This window comes from Panthera leo, chromosome B3 (genome assembly GCF_018350215.1).
Source record: "Panthera leo isolate Ple1 chromosome B3, P.leo_Ple1_pat1.1, whole genome shotgun sequence".
NCBI classification, from domain to species: Eukaryota; Metazoa; Chordata; class Mammalia; order Carnivora; family Felidae; genus Panthera; species Panthera leo.
This window is the reverse complement of record NC_056684.1, coordinates 19,809,213-19,825,884: the sequence shown is the minus strand read 5'-3', so window position 1 is coordinate 19,825,884 and position 16,672 is coordinate 19,809,213. Positions and strand designations below refer to the sequence as shown.

The window sequence follows — 16,672 nt, the reverse complement described above, 5'->3', positions numbered from 1 at the left end:
CCCCTTCTGCCGCCACTCCCCCCCTCGTCGGCCCTCCCCACCTGTCGCCCCGCCTCCTCGCACCTCCTGTTGTCCCTGCTTGCAGATAGGCCCGCCCCTCTACGTCGCCCCGCCCCTCACCGTAACCCCGCCCCCCGATAGTCCTTCCCCTCCCTGTCGCCCCGCCTCGTCGTAGCTCCTACAGTCCCACCCCACGACCCGCAGAGAGCCCCGCCCCGCCTCTCCCTGTCAGCCCGCCTCTCCCCGTCGCCGCGCTCCCTCAGCTTATATATAAAACGGCCGCTGTCTCGCTCTGCCGGTCTGGGGTATTGCTACCCCCTTGGCCGTAGAGGCTGCACACGGAGCGGCGTCGGTGCGGTGCAGAGCCGGCTGCCATGGCGGCCGAGGCCCTGGCGGCCGAGGCCGTGGCTTCACGCCTGGAGCGGCAGGAGGAGGACATCCGCTGGCTGTGGGCGGAGGTCCAGCGCCTGAGGGACGAGCAGCTGAACGCTCCCGACCGCTGCCCGGTCGAGGGGCCGTGCCTGACGCGGGAGGTGGCGCAGCTCCGGGCCGAGAACCGCGACCTGCGCCACCGCCTGTCCCGCCTGCGGCTGTGCCTGGCCGAGGAGCTGAGCCAGCAGGCAAAGCTGGAGAGCGCGGCGCGGGCGGCGGCGGCGCAGGAGGAGGCCGGGCGCGCGGCTGCTGGCGCGCAGGTAACGGGGCGACAGGGCTCGCTGCGGGGAAGGCGGGCGGGTGCCGCCTAGAGCCCCGGGAGGGCGGTGCCGCGGGCTGCGACGGTGTGCGGGTAGCGACGGTGTGCGGGTAGCGGTGGTCCCGCAGGAAGGACGGGTGCGTTCCCTGCGCGCTGCAGGGCCCGCCCCTCGCGGAGCGCTGCTCTGTGCACCTGCTAAGGCCTGGGAACCAGTGAGTAGCCTGGATACCCTTTGGAGCCCCGGATTTCCAGCAGTCGCCAGACTGACTTAATGGTGTGATTTCGCAGTTCTTCCAGTAAATTGTCACACATTTTCTTCAGTAGCAGAAATAGCATTTTCCTTTGTTTGAAAAAAAAAAATGCTGGAGCGTTTAAAACTCTCTGTTCTTTCCTTGAGCAGGAAGACCAACAGTTACATATATAAACTCTTCCATTCCCTCTAATGAATGGCTGGTTCTGAGCTATTGACGACAGGTGGTTTTGTTGTTCTCTTGGTACGGTCTGTATATTTAACGTTATTATTTAACAATATTTTAATATTTTGTTTCGGTGAAGGACAAATTATCTTCGTGCCACCTAAGTTGAAGTGTTGTGTTGAAAGCTTTCTCAGACTGTTCTCAGGGGTGTTCTTGAGTTATTCACCAAGGGTAACTGTGGTGCACTGGCAACATCTTCCTAAAATAGTGCATTTAAAGTCTGGCGGCAGCTACACAACCATTTTACAGCGACATTATCTGTTGAAAGTTTAGGGGTGAAACTTTCAAGAGCCAAACATATTAAGTGTACTTAGCAAGAGTGTGTGAAAATGCACAGACAGGAAGGATGGAACCCCAGAAAATGATTTGCCCGCTGAGAGTTGTAGGTGGTGGTCAGGGAAGCCCAGCCTGCAACATGGGACACTTGCTGACTGCTGGCATGTGCCTCTCTTCTGCACATTCCAAATGCGTCGCTCTTTCCTGTCATTGCTGTGAGTTATTTATAATTCACCTTTATTTCTCAGCCTCCTTCTAGTCAAAGCCAAGAAAAGAGCACTAAAATGAAGGAGGAGGAAGGTGGGCCTGAGAGTGAGGTAAGCTGTTGCTATGGAAATAATGTAAAATACGACTTGTAATTTAAATATGCTTATACAGTTAATTGCCCAAGATCTTTAATTAAAACATAATTGCTAATTTGGGCCACAGTAGTATATTTAAAACCTTGCTAGCTTTAGATGCAAGTTGTCTTAACTTCGAGATGAGCTAGACAGTCAGCTGTATTCAAGTGCTGTTTTGTCTAAGTTGAGATAGCCCAGCTGTTCTTTTGTGTTAAAGAAATTAGCTACTGTATAAATCATCAAAATAGCATGTTTCCAGCATAAATACTTGGCAAGAGCTAAGGAGGAATACCTGGCCTCGTCTGGTTGAGATCAGACAAACAGGAAGGACAGTAGAGAACAAAGGGGTGTGGTGTATAAATAGGTGCTGAATCAGGGGACTGTGCACACACAGGTGTTAAACATGTAGTGTAGGGAGACATGCTAGTTAGAAAAGGTGGGCTCTGAGCTGGACCCTGAGAGCTAAGAAGGAGGAAAGAAGTGACTGGAAGGAGACTTGGAAATGACCTGTGGTGTGCAGAGTATGGGGTGAGACTTACTGGAGGTTGAACAGTTAGAACAAAGTGGGCTGTGTATGTTCACTTTCTTGTATTCTGATGACTTTCAGGTGAAAAATCAACCAAATTTCATAAAGGAAAGGTTGAAGCTTTTTGAAATATTGAAGAGAGACCATCAGCTCTTATTTGCCATTAATGACAGAAAGGGGAATACAAGCAATGTGATCACAGTGAGAGTGGCTGATGGGAAAACAGTGGAAGGGGAAGTTTGGAAAACAACACCTTATCAAGTAGCTGCTGAAATTAGGTAAACCATAATTTGGAGAAGATATTCTTTATTCAGTATTGTGCCAGCGCTTGGTAACACTGTGTTCTCAGGGGCTGTGAAAAGTGTTTTTTTTCTTACTCAGTTGAATAAATTAATTTTTTTTTTTTTTTTTTTGAGAGAGAGGGAGAGAGAGAGCGTGAGCGAGCAGGGGAGGGGCAGGGGAGACACAGAATCCTAAGGAGGCTCCAGGCTCTGAGCTGTCAACACAGAGCCAGATGCGGGGCCTGAACTCGTGAACCACAAGTTCATGACCTGAGCTGAAGTCGGACGCTTAACCAAATGAGCCACCCAGGCACCCCACTCAGTTGAATAAATTAAATGTCATTAGTTATTTCCCTCTGGCTTCTAAAGAGGGCATTTAAATAAGTAATTGAATATCAGAATAAGACCTCTTCCTCTTTAAAATGTCCACATTTTAAAGTTCTGATAAAAATATACAGTAGAGAAAAACGTTTAATCCTTGACAGGTCCCATTACATTGACGCTGGTCATCAAGATTTTTCCATGAGATTTTACAGATCTTTTGCTGGACTTGACTTCAAGTCAAGTTATTGTCTCACCAGTAAATAACCATGGGTGGTTCTTCAAACTAAGTGGGGCAGATCTATCCAAGCCTGTTTCCTTACATCTTCTGTGGAAATGATACTTTTCCCATTTACCTAATGAGGTTGTTAAAATTAACTGAAATACTGCATATGTAAAATACTCTGAAAATTAAAGTGCCTCCAGAAATGTACAAAATGACTTATATACAGATTGAAGATGTATGTGAGGGTGTATGTATAAACCCTGGAATAAGTACTTTGACTGTCCTAGAAATTAGATACATTAGTGAAGTTATGTTATTTTGAACAATGTTAATTCCTAGCATTAAATATAATTCCATGGAAGCTAAAGCTCAAAACTGCCATGTAAATAAACTTGCTATATAAAAAGCAAGTTTTTTCAACAATTGAAGTACTCAGGTTTCCTTTGAAAACTATGGTTAAGATTGTGTGGTTTTTTGGGTTTGTTTTTTTTTTCCCATCCTATCATATCCTGTACTCTGCAGCCCCCTCCCAACCTGTTCCCATGTTTTTCAGGCTCTCCATGAATAGATGTGCTGGGAAAATGGGCTTTGAGGCTGAGGCAAAATAAGTTTATGTTTCTTCATGAAGAGTCAGTTTTCATGTTAGCATATTGGAGACTGAGAAGTCCTACACTGAAGAAACCAGCTCAAACTTGGGAAACAAAGTTACTTGATTGTAGAAGATGTTCTTTGTTGTAACCTTAATAATATGCATTTCTGCAGGGTACCAGTTTACAACCCCTACAATCAAGTTTCATTGTAGAGGGGTTGTAAGAGTGCCCAAAAGTAAAGTTATCCCAAACTAAAAGATTAAGCAAAGCTTGTATCAGGCAAACCTGGTAAGAAGAAAGCAGTGATCATAATATTACTATCAGACCTCAGAATTTCAGGGCCAAAATCATCACATGGGATACTGGGACTTATTTCCAAAGTAGACAAACAGTATAATCTGTAATAACTATTCGTCATGAACCTTTTTGAGTTACGTAATGTAGCATCAAATCAGAAATAGAAAATTATAGACACTCAGGAATGGTATACTTTTAACCTGCCTTTCTCAGTTCTGAAAAGGTCATGTGTCTGAATAGTAACACTGTAAGGTAGACTTAGTGGTTGCTCACCAGCCGCTGTGGTCTATAGACAGAGGTCTCTCAGACCTGTGGTCATGTTTTTGGTTCCTCAGAACCTTAATAAAAAAATGCAGAAACATACCGTTCACATTCAATGAGTAAAATGAAATCAGTTATGAACTCAGTAAACATTAAATGACAAGGCAAAACAGAATAAAACTTGAAAATTAGAAAGAAAAAAAAAAACCTCTTCAAAATAACTCCCGTGAAACAAACTAAAAACAAGCACAGAATTTTAGAAAGTACTTCTAATGAGGAAAAAATATATATCAGAAATCTGTGGAGTATATCTAAAGTAGTGATCATTCCACAGAAATCTGTGGAATATATCTAAAGTAGTGATTTATAGTGTTGAAGTTTTTTCTGATAAGAATAGAAAGAAACAGACTATGAGTTCAACTCAGGCAGTTAGAAAAAGAACAGTTTAACAAGGAGGGAACTCTAAAAAAGTGAATTAGAGATTAGTATTAACTGAAAAACTATCTGAATACGTAAGGGTTCAGTGAGATGTCTGGATATAAAATAAATGAGAAACTAATAGCTTTATTAAATTATACTGCCTGTTGTCTTGGTTAACTGAGAGTTGATTGCATAGATGACTGTTCCTGCTCTGAGCAAGTGTATGCCTTTCTAAGCATAACATGTAAAGTGAAATCATTAAGGAAAAGATGGAAAGATTCAAACTGCACAAAAAATAAAACAAGAAAAATGGCTATGTGTAAAAAATGACACATAAAACAGAAAATGACAGATGTGAAAAAAATGTACCATATAGAACAAATGATTGTTCTCGAAGTATTTTTCAAATTAATAGGAAAAAGAAGAAAACTTCAACAGAGGAATAGATTATCTGAGAAATGTAAACAAAATTATTATGTGTTACTGATTTGTCCAAGATGTATGAATAGCCGTTAATACTGATACAGTCTTGGGGAAGTGACTCTGGTGTAGGGCAGATAAATAGGTCCAGTCTCTCAGACTTTTAAAGCCTTTAAAAACGTGCAAACCCTAACCCTTGGACCCAGTAATTCTATTCATAGCCATTTATCCTAAGAAAATACCTAGTAGAAAGAAACGGGCAAAAGACAGTTCATAGTAGTTGGTGAAAGAATTCTTTTCAGAATATGGTCCCCTAATCACCAGCACTAGCACCATCTGGGAACTTAGAAGAGCAAATTCTTGGGGCCCTGCTCCATGCCTCTTGAATTAACTAGCAATCTGTATGTTTATGAGCCCCTCCAGGAGTCTCTGATGAAGTCCAGGTTTGCGCACCCCTGAGTTAGGCTAAACTGCTGTGGCAAGAGACTCCCGATGACCATGGCTTAAATGAGGTAGACATCACATTCTCTCACTTGACAGTCCAGAGATGACCAGCCCAGGCTGGTGGAGGATGTCTCTGGGCCATGCAGTCCTTGGTGGACCTGGGTTCCTTCTGTCTTGTCACCTGCCATTCCCTAGGCAGGGTTTGTCCACGGGGAGGGGTGGAAGCTGAGTTCATGGACCCACGGACTCTCCTGCAGGGGGTGGGGGGGGGGGTAGGCGGGGAGGAGCAGCTGAAGAACAATGATGCTTTGAGGCCCAGACCCCTGAGTGGCGCACTTTCATTTCCACTTAACATCCTATTGGCTCACATTTAGTCACATGGCCACCCCTGGCTGTAAGAGAGAATGGAAATGTAGCTCCTGCCTGCCAGCCGCATGTCCAGCTATAAAGCCTTCTCGCCATGGAAGAGAGGAAGCATAGTTTAGGGGACCACATCTGCCACAGTGTGCCCCTGTGACATCCAGAGATCTCTGAGACCCTCTTTTCATCATCCCACATGCTCAGTCCCTCCCCAGGTGAGACAACTCTGGGTCCCATCAGCTGAAAGCACAGGACGTCCAAGTGCGTTGCAGAACACCCCCGTCAGGCTGGCTCCTTACACTCTGGCAGCAAATACACTACTTGACGAGGCCGCCCATCCCGCACGTATACGCAGTGGTGGGGTACTCACAAGGCCATCACAGGGAAGCGTGTTTGGAGGAAAAGAAGGAATAACACAGACAGCAATGTACGGAAGGCATCAGGTCCTGCTGGCAGGGACTGTGAGGCCCACAGCCTGGCAACGGGTAGTGCCGGATCAGCCCACCTGGCCACCCCTTGTTTTCTGCGAGCAGCCCGCTTGTCCACTGTCCTCCAAGGGCCCTGATTTTGCTCTGTGGGAAGGTCCTAGTTGTCCCTCATTCTCATTAGTCACACTGGGGGGCTCAGAGCTCCTCCGAGGAGCTAACAGTCACAGGTGTTTGTAAGCTGGGCTTGTCACTGGGCAGCACAGTTGTCTCCAGTGTGGTAGACTTCCAGTCGGTCTGCTTCTAATCAGTTCCAAGAGAAGTAATCTCCGAGAGTAATCCGAGAGAAATAATCCACAAGAAGGAATTCTTCTAGATGGAGACTTCTCATGCTTTTGTTCCTTGGTTTTTGTGCTTGACTCTTTCCTCTCTCTCCCTCAATTTAATGGACTGAGGTCCTAGGAAACAACAGGCTGTGGGAGGGCAGCACCCTTTAATCCGTGTGGTTGGCCTGGCCCCTCTTGTCTGTCTTGATGTGTGGCTTTTGAGAGGGGTTTTAAGTGCCAGTCCCTCCTGCTGTTTGGGACAATAGACTGTTTTTCCAATCTTGCACAGCCCCACATTTCTGGACTCTTAATCAGTTTGAATTACAGGCCACAGGCACAGCCTCTTGGCGGAGGCCTTGGCCCTTCCATCTCTGCCTGTGAACGGGACAATCCTCCCTGGAGCCTATCTCGGTCTGGTGGTGTTTACAAAAACTGCAGTAGCTACCCAGTGTTTACCAACCTTCTGCCTTTTTGTTACTGCTGCTTTATATGCTCCAGGCATTGTAAGCACATGAGTTTGCCTGCAGGTTGTATCAAATATTTTATCAAATATCTACCAATATTTATATTTTTCAAATATCAGATTATCTGCCAAGCCAGTGCCATGTGTTTTGTTTTTGCTACTTCCAAGTTCTTACTTTTTTTTTTAATTAAACTTAAAAATTTTTAAGCTTATTTGTTTTGAGAGAGACCTCTGTCTTATGCTCTCTAGTGAGCACAAGTGGGGTAGGGGCACAGAGAGAGAGGGGTACAGTTTCTGGAGCGGGCTCCATGCTGATAGCAGAGAACCCGATGAGGGGCTCAAACTCACGAACCGTGAGATCATGACCTGAGCCAAAGTCGGATGCTTAACAGACCGAGCCACCCAGGTGCCCCTTTACTTTTTTGTATTAGTTAAGATAGAAGCTAGGCTGCTGCAACAGCTTCAGTGGCTTAAATATGATCAAAGTCTCTCTCAGGTAGGTAGGTAGCAACCTGGAGGTGCGGGGTCCAGCTTGACAGGGCAGCAATTCTCCATAAGTCATTTGGGGACCAGAATTCCTTATGTTTGGTTGCTGGACCATCTTTATGTACAACGTTGCACTAGTGTGCATGGTCCAGGGAACCCCACCAGCGTGCTGTAGTCCGCAGAAGGCGGGGAGAGGGTGGAAGAGGGCTCTCCACTGCCTTAAGGCTGAGATACGGAAGTGCTACAGGCCACTTTTGCTGGTACCCATTGCTTCCAAACTTCCAGGGGAACCTGGAAAACTATACCAGAAGGAGGGAATGGATTTGAAGAATCCTTAGCAGTCCATCACAGCCAGTAAAAATGAAATAAAATTCTACTTCCTTAATAACAATATCTAACATTTATTAAGTTTGTATTATGAGAGTGCACCTTATTTAATCCTTAGAATAAATGTATGAGGAAGGTTGTATAAATTCCCATTTTACAGATGAGAAACTGAAGCTTAGAATAAATTGCCCAGTGTTCAAGTCCAGGTTGGTCTAACATGAGAGCAGGTGCTCTTAACCACAGCACTGTACTGCTGCTCAAGTTGCTCACAGAAAGGCAAGTTAAAACATTATATTGTAAAGATGACACAGTTTAGTAGTACCTGACGTTGTGAGGACACAGAGAAAAGGTATTCTTGTGCCTTTCCTGGAAGGAAAATTTGGCAGTGTATTCCAGCAAGGTCATTAAAGTGCATTGCCCTTGACCCAGCAGTTTTACTTGACCAATTTTTCCTGGGAAAAAATAATTGGGAACTAAGATGTGTGTTCAAGAATGTTCGCTGCAGTGTTATTTGTTATTGGCAAAGCAAAACAAAACAAAACATTCCTGCCAAGAAATGACCAAAGTGCCTAGCCATGGAGGATCCATTAATCAATTCTTGATTCTGCTGCAGCTATCAACCAGCATGATTTTCAAGTCTGTCTACCATCCGGGAAAATGTGTGACTTACTAAGTTTAAAAAGTACATTACCAAGTAACATATACAGAATGGTACTATTATGATTTTTATATTGGTGTATATATTTACCTAAAAACGTGGAAGAACAGGGGCACCTGGGTGGCTCAGTCAGTTGAGCGTCCAACTTCAGCTCAGGTCATGATCTCACGGTTTGTGAGTTAGAGCCCCACATCGGGCTCTGTGCTGACAGCTCAGAGCCTGGAGCCTGCTTCAGATTCTGTGTCTCCCTCTCTCTCTGCCCCTCCCCTACTCATGCTCTGTCTCTCTCTGTCTCAGAAATAAGTAAACATTAAAAAAATTTAAAAAAAAACATGGAAGGACATACAGAAAAATGTTAACAGTAATTTCTGGGTGGTGGGATTGAAGGTGATATGTTTTTCTTTGCTTTTCTGTGCTTTCTAGGTTTCTTAATGTGTTATTTTTGTCAATAATTTTCAAAAAACTGTAAGTGTGTGTGTGTGTGTAACAGAGAGAGAGAGAGAGAGAGAAGAAGAAGGAGGAAGAGGAGGAGGAGGAAGAGGAGGAGGAGGAGGGGTAGATGTATAAAAAGACTAGAAAGATGTACCAAAATGTTACGATCATTTATTTCAGGGTGGTTTTATTCTTTGTCTTTTTCTGTTTTCCAAGTTCTTCTTTTTTTTTTTTTTACAGTGAATGTGTACTATTTTTTTATTTAAAATAAATGTTACAAAATTTGAAAAACCTGTTCTTTTAGTTTACATTTGTACTTTCTATTCACTCAAAAAAAAGCCCTAAAAATAATTTTAATCTTTTGTTTTAACAAATCATTGCAGCATGTGATAAGGTTAACTCTCACATGACTCTTCTTTTACCAGTCAGGAACTGGCTGAAAGCACAGTGGTAGCCAAAGTCAATGGTGAATTATGGGACTTGGACCGTCCATTGGAAGGGGATTCCACTTTAGAGCTGCTTATGTTTGATAATGAGGAAGCCCAAGCTGTAAGTATTTAAAAAGAATCAACTAAACTTTGGATATTGTGAACTATGTTATGTACAAAGACACACATTGAAGTCAAGAATGATGAGTTTTGTAACCTTCTAGAACTTAAAATTTCTGTATTGGTGTTTAGTAAGTATTTAGTGAATTTTTGTGGAATGAATACATACAAATATATATTAGCTTTTAAAGTAGCCCTTATTTATCATTTCTGAAGATAGTTGTGTCCTTATGCTATAATGCTTTAATTATAAAATCAATGTACATTTGACATGAATTTTTAATAGATTCTTAGAAATGGGTCTACTTTATAATATAATATGTGCAGGAGAATTGGGAAAAGTTATCAAAGCTTAGATATCTTTTTATTTATTTTTTTAAGTTTATTTATTTTGAGAGAGAGAGAGAGAGAGAGAGAGAGGAGGACAAAGCAGGCTCTGTGCTGACAGTAGAAAGCCCTTTGTGGGGCTCAAACTCATGAACCACGAGATCATGACCTGAGCCAAAGAGCCACCCAGGCACCCCTTAGACATCCTTTAAATACTTATTAATGTAATATTCTATAAAATAGATACCACATTTCATGTAGTTCTCTGATATACATTGTTACCTTAACTTTGCAATTTCTCTTCAGGCAGTGTCCATTATCTGCCTAAAACCTAACCTAAGCTTAGCTTAGTTTCTATTAATCGTGACACTTGATTTCTTGATTTGTTAATCCAAACTTATAAGAACCATACTATAATTACTTTCCTGTTTAAAATATGCAAAGCATAACAATTAAGTAGCTAAATAATACAATATTAATAAAATCATGTTGAAAGTGATTCAGAAAGAGCAATTTTTAGGAGAAACACAAAACATATATGTATTATTTAGTTTTTCTTACTAGTTGTTAACAACTGTCGCCTAGCATCATCCCGGATGTCATCCCTAGACTTTACAATTGTATATATTCCCTTAGTCACCTGACCAGCATCTACAGTGCTGGACGCATGTGCCAGACCCTGTAGGGCTGCAGTGGACAGAACATGGAGACTCCTGTTTCAAAGAGTTTACCTCTAGTAGGAGGAGGTATTAAACAAGAAAACAACCAATGAGAGGTTTTCAGATAGTGTCAGTTTCTGGAGAAAGTCAAATAGGGGCTGGAACCAAGAGCAGCCATGATAGTTGGTGGGGCAGTTAGTTTTGATCCTCAACTAAAGGCCCAAATCCTACCCAAAAGCCTTGTGCTTGCCTACACTGGCTGGCTCTTGGTTTGTCTGCAGGTGTTGTTCCTATGACTCTTTTTTAATAGCTGGCTATTGAACTTTTTCAATGTGTCAGGCATTGGGGTGTTCGGGGAATGGGAGAACTACCAAATTTAATGTTCCATGGAGGTGTTGGTATCTTTGGAGTCCTTTCCTCCTGGCATTCAGTAACATCATGAAAAAAGAAACATTCTTTATCATGGGAAATCTTTCTAGAGTGCCTAACCAGTCAGTGTTTGCTTGCCATGCTCGTAACATGGTATCTGACATCAGATTATAGGGCTTTCATAAATATCTGTGGTTGTTGATGAAAATGATAATAGTAATAAACATTTACCAGAGCCAAGCACTGGCCTGGCCCATTATGCGCACATGTATTATCTCCTTGAGTCCCAAGTTACCCTAGCACACAGGTACTGTTTTAATCCCCATTTTACAGATGCAGCAACCAGTATCAAAATAGTTAAGTAACATTTCTAAGCTCTTGATGCTTCTTTTCATGTAACTTAGTAACAAATATTTTTTGTTGTTGTTCCTGGAATTTATTTTCCTGTTACTGTGAATATACTAAGATATTGAACATAAACTAATTTATAATATTTAATACATATCCATGAAAAAGAAACCCTATAGGAAAACAAATTTTGAAAACTCAGATCTAAAACAATGATAAATTGGGTGGGTGGGTGACTTAGTCAGTTAAGGGTCCAACTCTTGATTTCGGCTCAGGTCATGATCTCAGTGTTCGTGAGATCGAGCCCCACGGTGGGCTCCACATTGAGAGCACAGAGTCTGCTTGGGATTCTCACTCCCTCTCTTTCTGCCCTTCTCCTGCTCATATGCACACCCCCCACCCCCCATCCCCCACCCCCCACACACAATCTCTCTTTAAATAAATAAACTTAAAAAGTGATAATGATTTTTTAAAGGTTTTTTTTGCTGTATGGAAACATTCAAGACACCTTTCTATTTTAAAAGGTGATTTTATTTATAAGACTATTTTAGTGCATAATGTAACATACAGAAGAAATACTCTCCACCTTCTAGATAAATTCATGTAGAAAATGACAGGAAGAATATCCACATAAAGCTGACAAACATGCACAACAGAAACAAGGGGAATTTTATAAAGTGACACAGCTTGCAGGTTTAAAATATATCTCATGATATTTCCTTTTGTAAGCCTAACATCTGGTAAAAGAATATACATAGATATATATTCTACTTTAAAGCTTTGGTGAAACCCCGGGGGAAATCAGTGATGTGCTGCGGTGATCTCAGGCTTAAGCAAATGTAGGGCACTTTATTTAGAGGTGAACAAAACAAGCAGATTCATGTAGGAACTGAAGCCGCTAGCTCTGTGCTTGTAGTCCATTCAGTGGTCTCTTCCACTACATCATGGCGTGAGTCAGGTTCACCCCCAATTTCAGTGGCTGCTGCCCCCTGCATCCTGTGTATTATCTCAGCAGTCATGACAGTTAACCACACTCTTCTTTTAAGATTCTTTACGGCACCAGTGTTTTTCTGGCTTTATTCCCACCATTGGATCTTTCTCAGTCTTCTTTGCTGGCGTTTTCTTCATCTTTCTCCAGAGTGAAGAATTCCTCAGTGCTCAGTCATAGTATCCTCTGTATTTATGCTCCTGTTGTAAGCTGTCCTGTCTGCTAACTGTCTGCTGTCAGTTCTTCTGTCTGTAGCTAGACAGGCCTCAGTCTTGTGTACATTACCACCCATGTAATATCTCCATCCAGATATCATACAGGAATCTGTAGTATGTCCACGGTGACAACTCTTGATTCTAGCCCCAGAACTTACTCCTTCCCTGTCTGCCCATCTCAGGGCACAACTCCACCACATACCCAGTTACTCAACCTAGAATCTTGGAGATTGTATGTGATTGCTACCTGTTCCCTCAACTCCAAGTCTCTAATTGGTAAGCCATTACTGTCCTAACATATCTGGAATCTGTCCACTTCTGCTGCCATTACCGAGATTCAACAATGGTGTTATTATAGTACTGCCCAAGAAAATGTCCACCTGCTGTTCCATTCCCCTGAAATCCATTCCTGCTACCAAACGATGTTTTAAAATGTAAATTGAATAATTTCTTTTCTGCCTGAAACCCTTCAGTGCATCTCATTGCATTTGGAATAAAACCCAGATTCCCCCAGAAGGCCCTCAGGGTTACTGGCCCTTTCTTACCTCTGCAACTTTTCTCAAGTTACTTTATCCCTTACATGTTAGCCATACAGGCCTTCCTGACTCCCTGTGAATGCAGAGCCTTCTCTGTTATTTATCATTACAGTGCTCCGTTCATCTCCTTTTACACCTTCTTCTTCTCTCGTGATTACGCACTTACTGGTTTGTTTCTGCCTGTCTCCCTCACAATGTGCGGTAAACTGCATGAGGCCAGTGACTCGTTTCTTTCACTGTTGTATCCTCCGCACCCAACACAGTGTTTGGCTCAACAAACATCTAGGTGCGGACAGTGCGCCAAAGAAGACACTTGGGTTCCTGTTGACAGTTAGCCTACCCTCCTGGCGCCATCCAAAGCAAAGGTCTGTGCCAAGGACGGAGGCTCTGGGGCAGTTTGTGGATCATATCTCTGCTTAATGCTATGGGTTGGGATTGCACGTAGCCTGCTCAGAGGACTCCCTGTGCTTTGACTTATTTGTCAAACAGCTTTCTAATTGTAAGGTTTTTTTATTTAATAAGGGAAAGAAAGGGCTGCCAGGGGGACTCCATTGTCTTGCTTTTCTGGTACCTCTATGTATCCAGTGACTTCAGTTAGTTTTAGTTTATCCATAAACCTTTGATTCCTTAGGAATTCAAAACCAAACTTTCTGAACTTGTAGATGTGATGACCAGCCCTTGGACTATGAATTAACTCATGTGTGTCCTCCTGCCCAGGGGTCTCAGGCAACCAGCAGGCATTCCCAGGCTATACTTTTCTCCCCCCAAAAAGTCATTCTGTCAAAAGCATGTGGAGACTGCTGTGGAGACAGAAAACTACTTCGGCCCTCTGCGTTCAGCTTAGCTGCTGCCTCTGGAGAAAAAGAAAGGAAATCAGTGTCTGTCATGCCTGGCTTCCCTCCACTCTGGGCTGAATTGGGCTTGCATGCTGCTGCTTCCCCCTCAGCGGTCCAAGCCATGGTTGAGGCTGTCACATCTTCTCTACAAGTTAAGATGTGCAGAAGGAAATGGTGTAGGAGCAGCTCAGAGCAGCAGTTTCACGCTAGAACCAAGCATATGGCTCTGGTATAATTGCAAAGCACTCAGAAAATGTTCTCTTCTCAGTGGGCATTGAAGATTTTCTTTTCAAATTGATGTCTTTTTCTTTGTAATGTTTATTTATTTTTGAGAGAGAGAGAGAGAGAGAGAGAGAGAGAGAGAGAGAGAGAGAACGAGCAGGAGAGGGGCAGAGAGAGAGGGAGACACAGAATCTGAAGCAGGCTCCAGGCTCCGAGCTATCAGCACAGAGCCCGATGCAGGACTCAAACTCAGGAACTACAAGATCATGACTTGAGCTGAGGTTGGACACGTAACCAACTGAGCCACCCAGGCACCCCAGTGTTACTCTATGTCTTGATGTTTATACCCTTAAAGTGTATGCACTTGCTTACTTATGTTACCGGACTAATAAGTTTCCATGACATGATTTTGATTGCCTCTGCCCTCTGTGTTTCATGCCCTGCAGGTGTACTGGCACTCCAGTGCTCACATTCTTGGGGAAGCCATGGAGCTTTACTATGGGGGCCACTTGTGCTATGGTCCACCCATTGAAAATGGATTTTATTACGACATGTTCATTGAAGACAGGTAATACCACTGAATATTCACTTCCGGAGGCATGTGTTTACAGTCCGTTGTTTTATGATGGTTACGTATTATTTTACTGAATGTGTGTGTTATATGACATGGCTGTAGATTGGCTGTGTTTGAAAATTAATTTTTTATGAGTTAAGATTCCAGAGCAACGTCTCCAACTTTCTTTTCCTCAGAAGGAAGTGATACAGCATCTATCTGATCCGGGACTTGCTACATCATAGTAGTAAATTAAGACCAGAATCACAGATTTAATCCTTACAGAGCAGTGGGTGCAGTTCTGCTCCACGATAACCGAGGGCGCTATCTGCCTCAGCCAGACATCTCACACAGATAAATACCAGGCAGAGTGGTGCACAGAGGCCTCACATTCGAGAGTTCTGTGCCTAGCCCCAGCCCACCTCCTTCCCTGTACTCCCCATAGTCCTTAAGGACCAGCTGCTAAAACTGAAACCTGAGGGTCCTTCCAATTCCTGTTCCTCACTGTCACCCCACACTATCCAGTCATTCCATCCGGGTCTTCCTGTTCTATCTCCTCAATAGTTCTCCTGTCCTCCCTTCCTCCCTTCCTCCTCTGTTACTTCCGCCTCAGTTTAGACCCATAGCATCTCTTGCTGGATGACTATGGTGCATTCTGTCCTTACCTGTTCCTTCCCCCCACCCTGACTGCTTAAATGGTCTCCCTAACTGAGCATCCGACTCTGTAGCTCCTACGTACAGGCTTGTCCAGCTTTATCTCCTGTTACCACTACCCAGAGAGTCATTCAACAAGAGTTTTTGACTGCTTCTTATGTGTTCTGTGCTTGGTGCTGTTGATTCATAAGTGAGCAGATCAGTCTGTCCCCATGGAGCTAACAGTCTTGCTAGCTTAGACAAAAGCAAACAGCCCTCTGCTGTCAGGTGGTGATGAATGGTGTGAAGGAAAATAAACCAGCTGTGGGGAGGTATGTGCCATGACAGTGGTCATGAACGGGGGAAGTGATGTTGAAGTGGGGACCAGGATGGAGGGAGCAAGTTCTGAGGCAGTTGTGTGTGGGGGTGTATTTTGGGACATTTGGGGGAAACATTCTAGGCCTCTGGGACCTCCCTGGTGTGGGCCTATGCCTGACTTGTTTGAGGAAAGGTAAGGAAGGCCGTGTGCATGGAGGGGAATGAGGGCAAACCAGGGAGTGGCTGAAAGAGGTCAGCTGATGGCTCACAGTGGGCCATTCCCTGTGAGTGCCAGACTGGACTCGGCAGTTCACACTCACAGATCTTTCTCCCAACCTAGATTCAACAGTCAGCGAGGGCCGGGATGTGTGAGCACTTACCACAGCCCTTTTTTTTTTTTTTAAGTTTATTTATTTATTTTGAGAGAGCAAGCAAGCAGGGAGGGGCAGACAGAGAGGAAGAGAGAGACAGAACCCCAAGCAGGCTCCACACTATCAGTGCAGACCCGACATGGGGCTTGAACCCACAAACCATGAGATTATGACCTGAGCCGAAACCAGGAATCAGATGCTTAACCGACTGAACCACCCAGGCACCCCTACTATAGCTCTTTTGAACAAAAAATGTAGATGTGTGATGTGTAAGGTAGACCACACAGAAGAACAGGCCTCAAAGGTGCTTACACTCTAACCAGCGAGTATTTTAACAGGGTTTTCAAATTGCACACTTCATCTCAGAGAAGATTTGTAGGCAAATCACTTCATCTGTTGCTGCCTCCGTTTTCCTCCTTGAGAAGTAAGATTATCGGCCCTGCATATGAATGTATGACTTTCTGAAGTCCGGGTACAATAAGGCACAAATTCCTCAGTTAATGACGAGCGTCCACAAAAAGGAACATACATGCGTGATGTCTGAGAAATCTGTGTTGACTATCACTTGCTCTTCTTTTTAGAGCCGTGTCCAGCACAGAACTGTCGGCCCTGGAGAACATATGTAAGACTATCATAAAAGAAAAGCAACCCTTTGAAAGACTGGAAGTCAGCAAGGAAGTGCTCCTCGAAATGTTTAAGGTA

General features: G+C 43.6%; 1 protein-coding gene across 1 annotated transcript in view; it reads left to right on the top strand.

Moving 5' to 3' along the window:
- The first annotated feature begins 248 nt into the window (after positions 1-248).
- The window catches only part of TARS3 (threonyl-tRNA synthetase 3), a 63,323-nt gene continuing 46,899 nt past the window's right edge, over positions 249-16,672 (top strand). The window contains exons 1-6 of the mRNA XM_042941194.1: positions 249-692; positions 1,692-1,760; positions 2,392-2,588; positions 9,473-9,596; positions 14,542-14,663; positions 16,552-16,669. Of these exons, the coding sequence (XP_042797128.1) occupies positions 375-692; positions 1,692-1,760; positions 2,392-2,588; positions 9,473-9,596; positions 14,542-14,663; positions 16,552-16,669 (948 nt within the window). The 5' untranslated portion in view covers positions 249-374. The remainder of the gene's footprint in view (positions 693-1,691; positions 1,761-2,391; positions 2,589-9,472; positions 9,597-14,541; positions 14,664-16,551; positions 16,670-16,672) is intronic.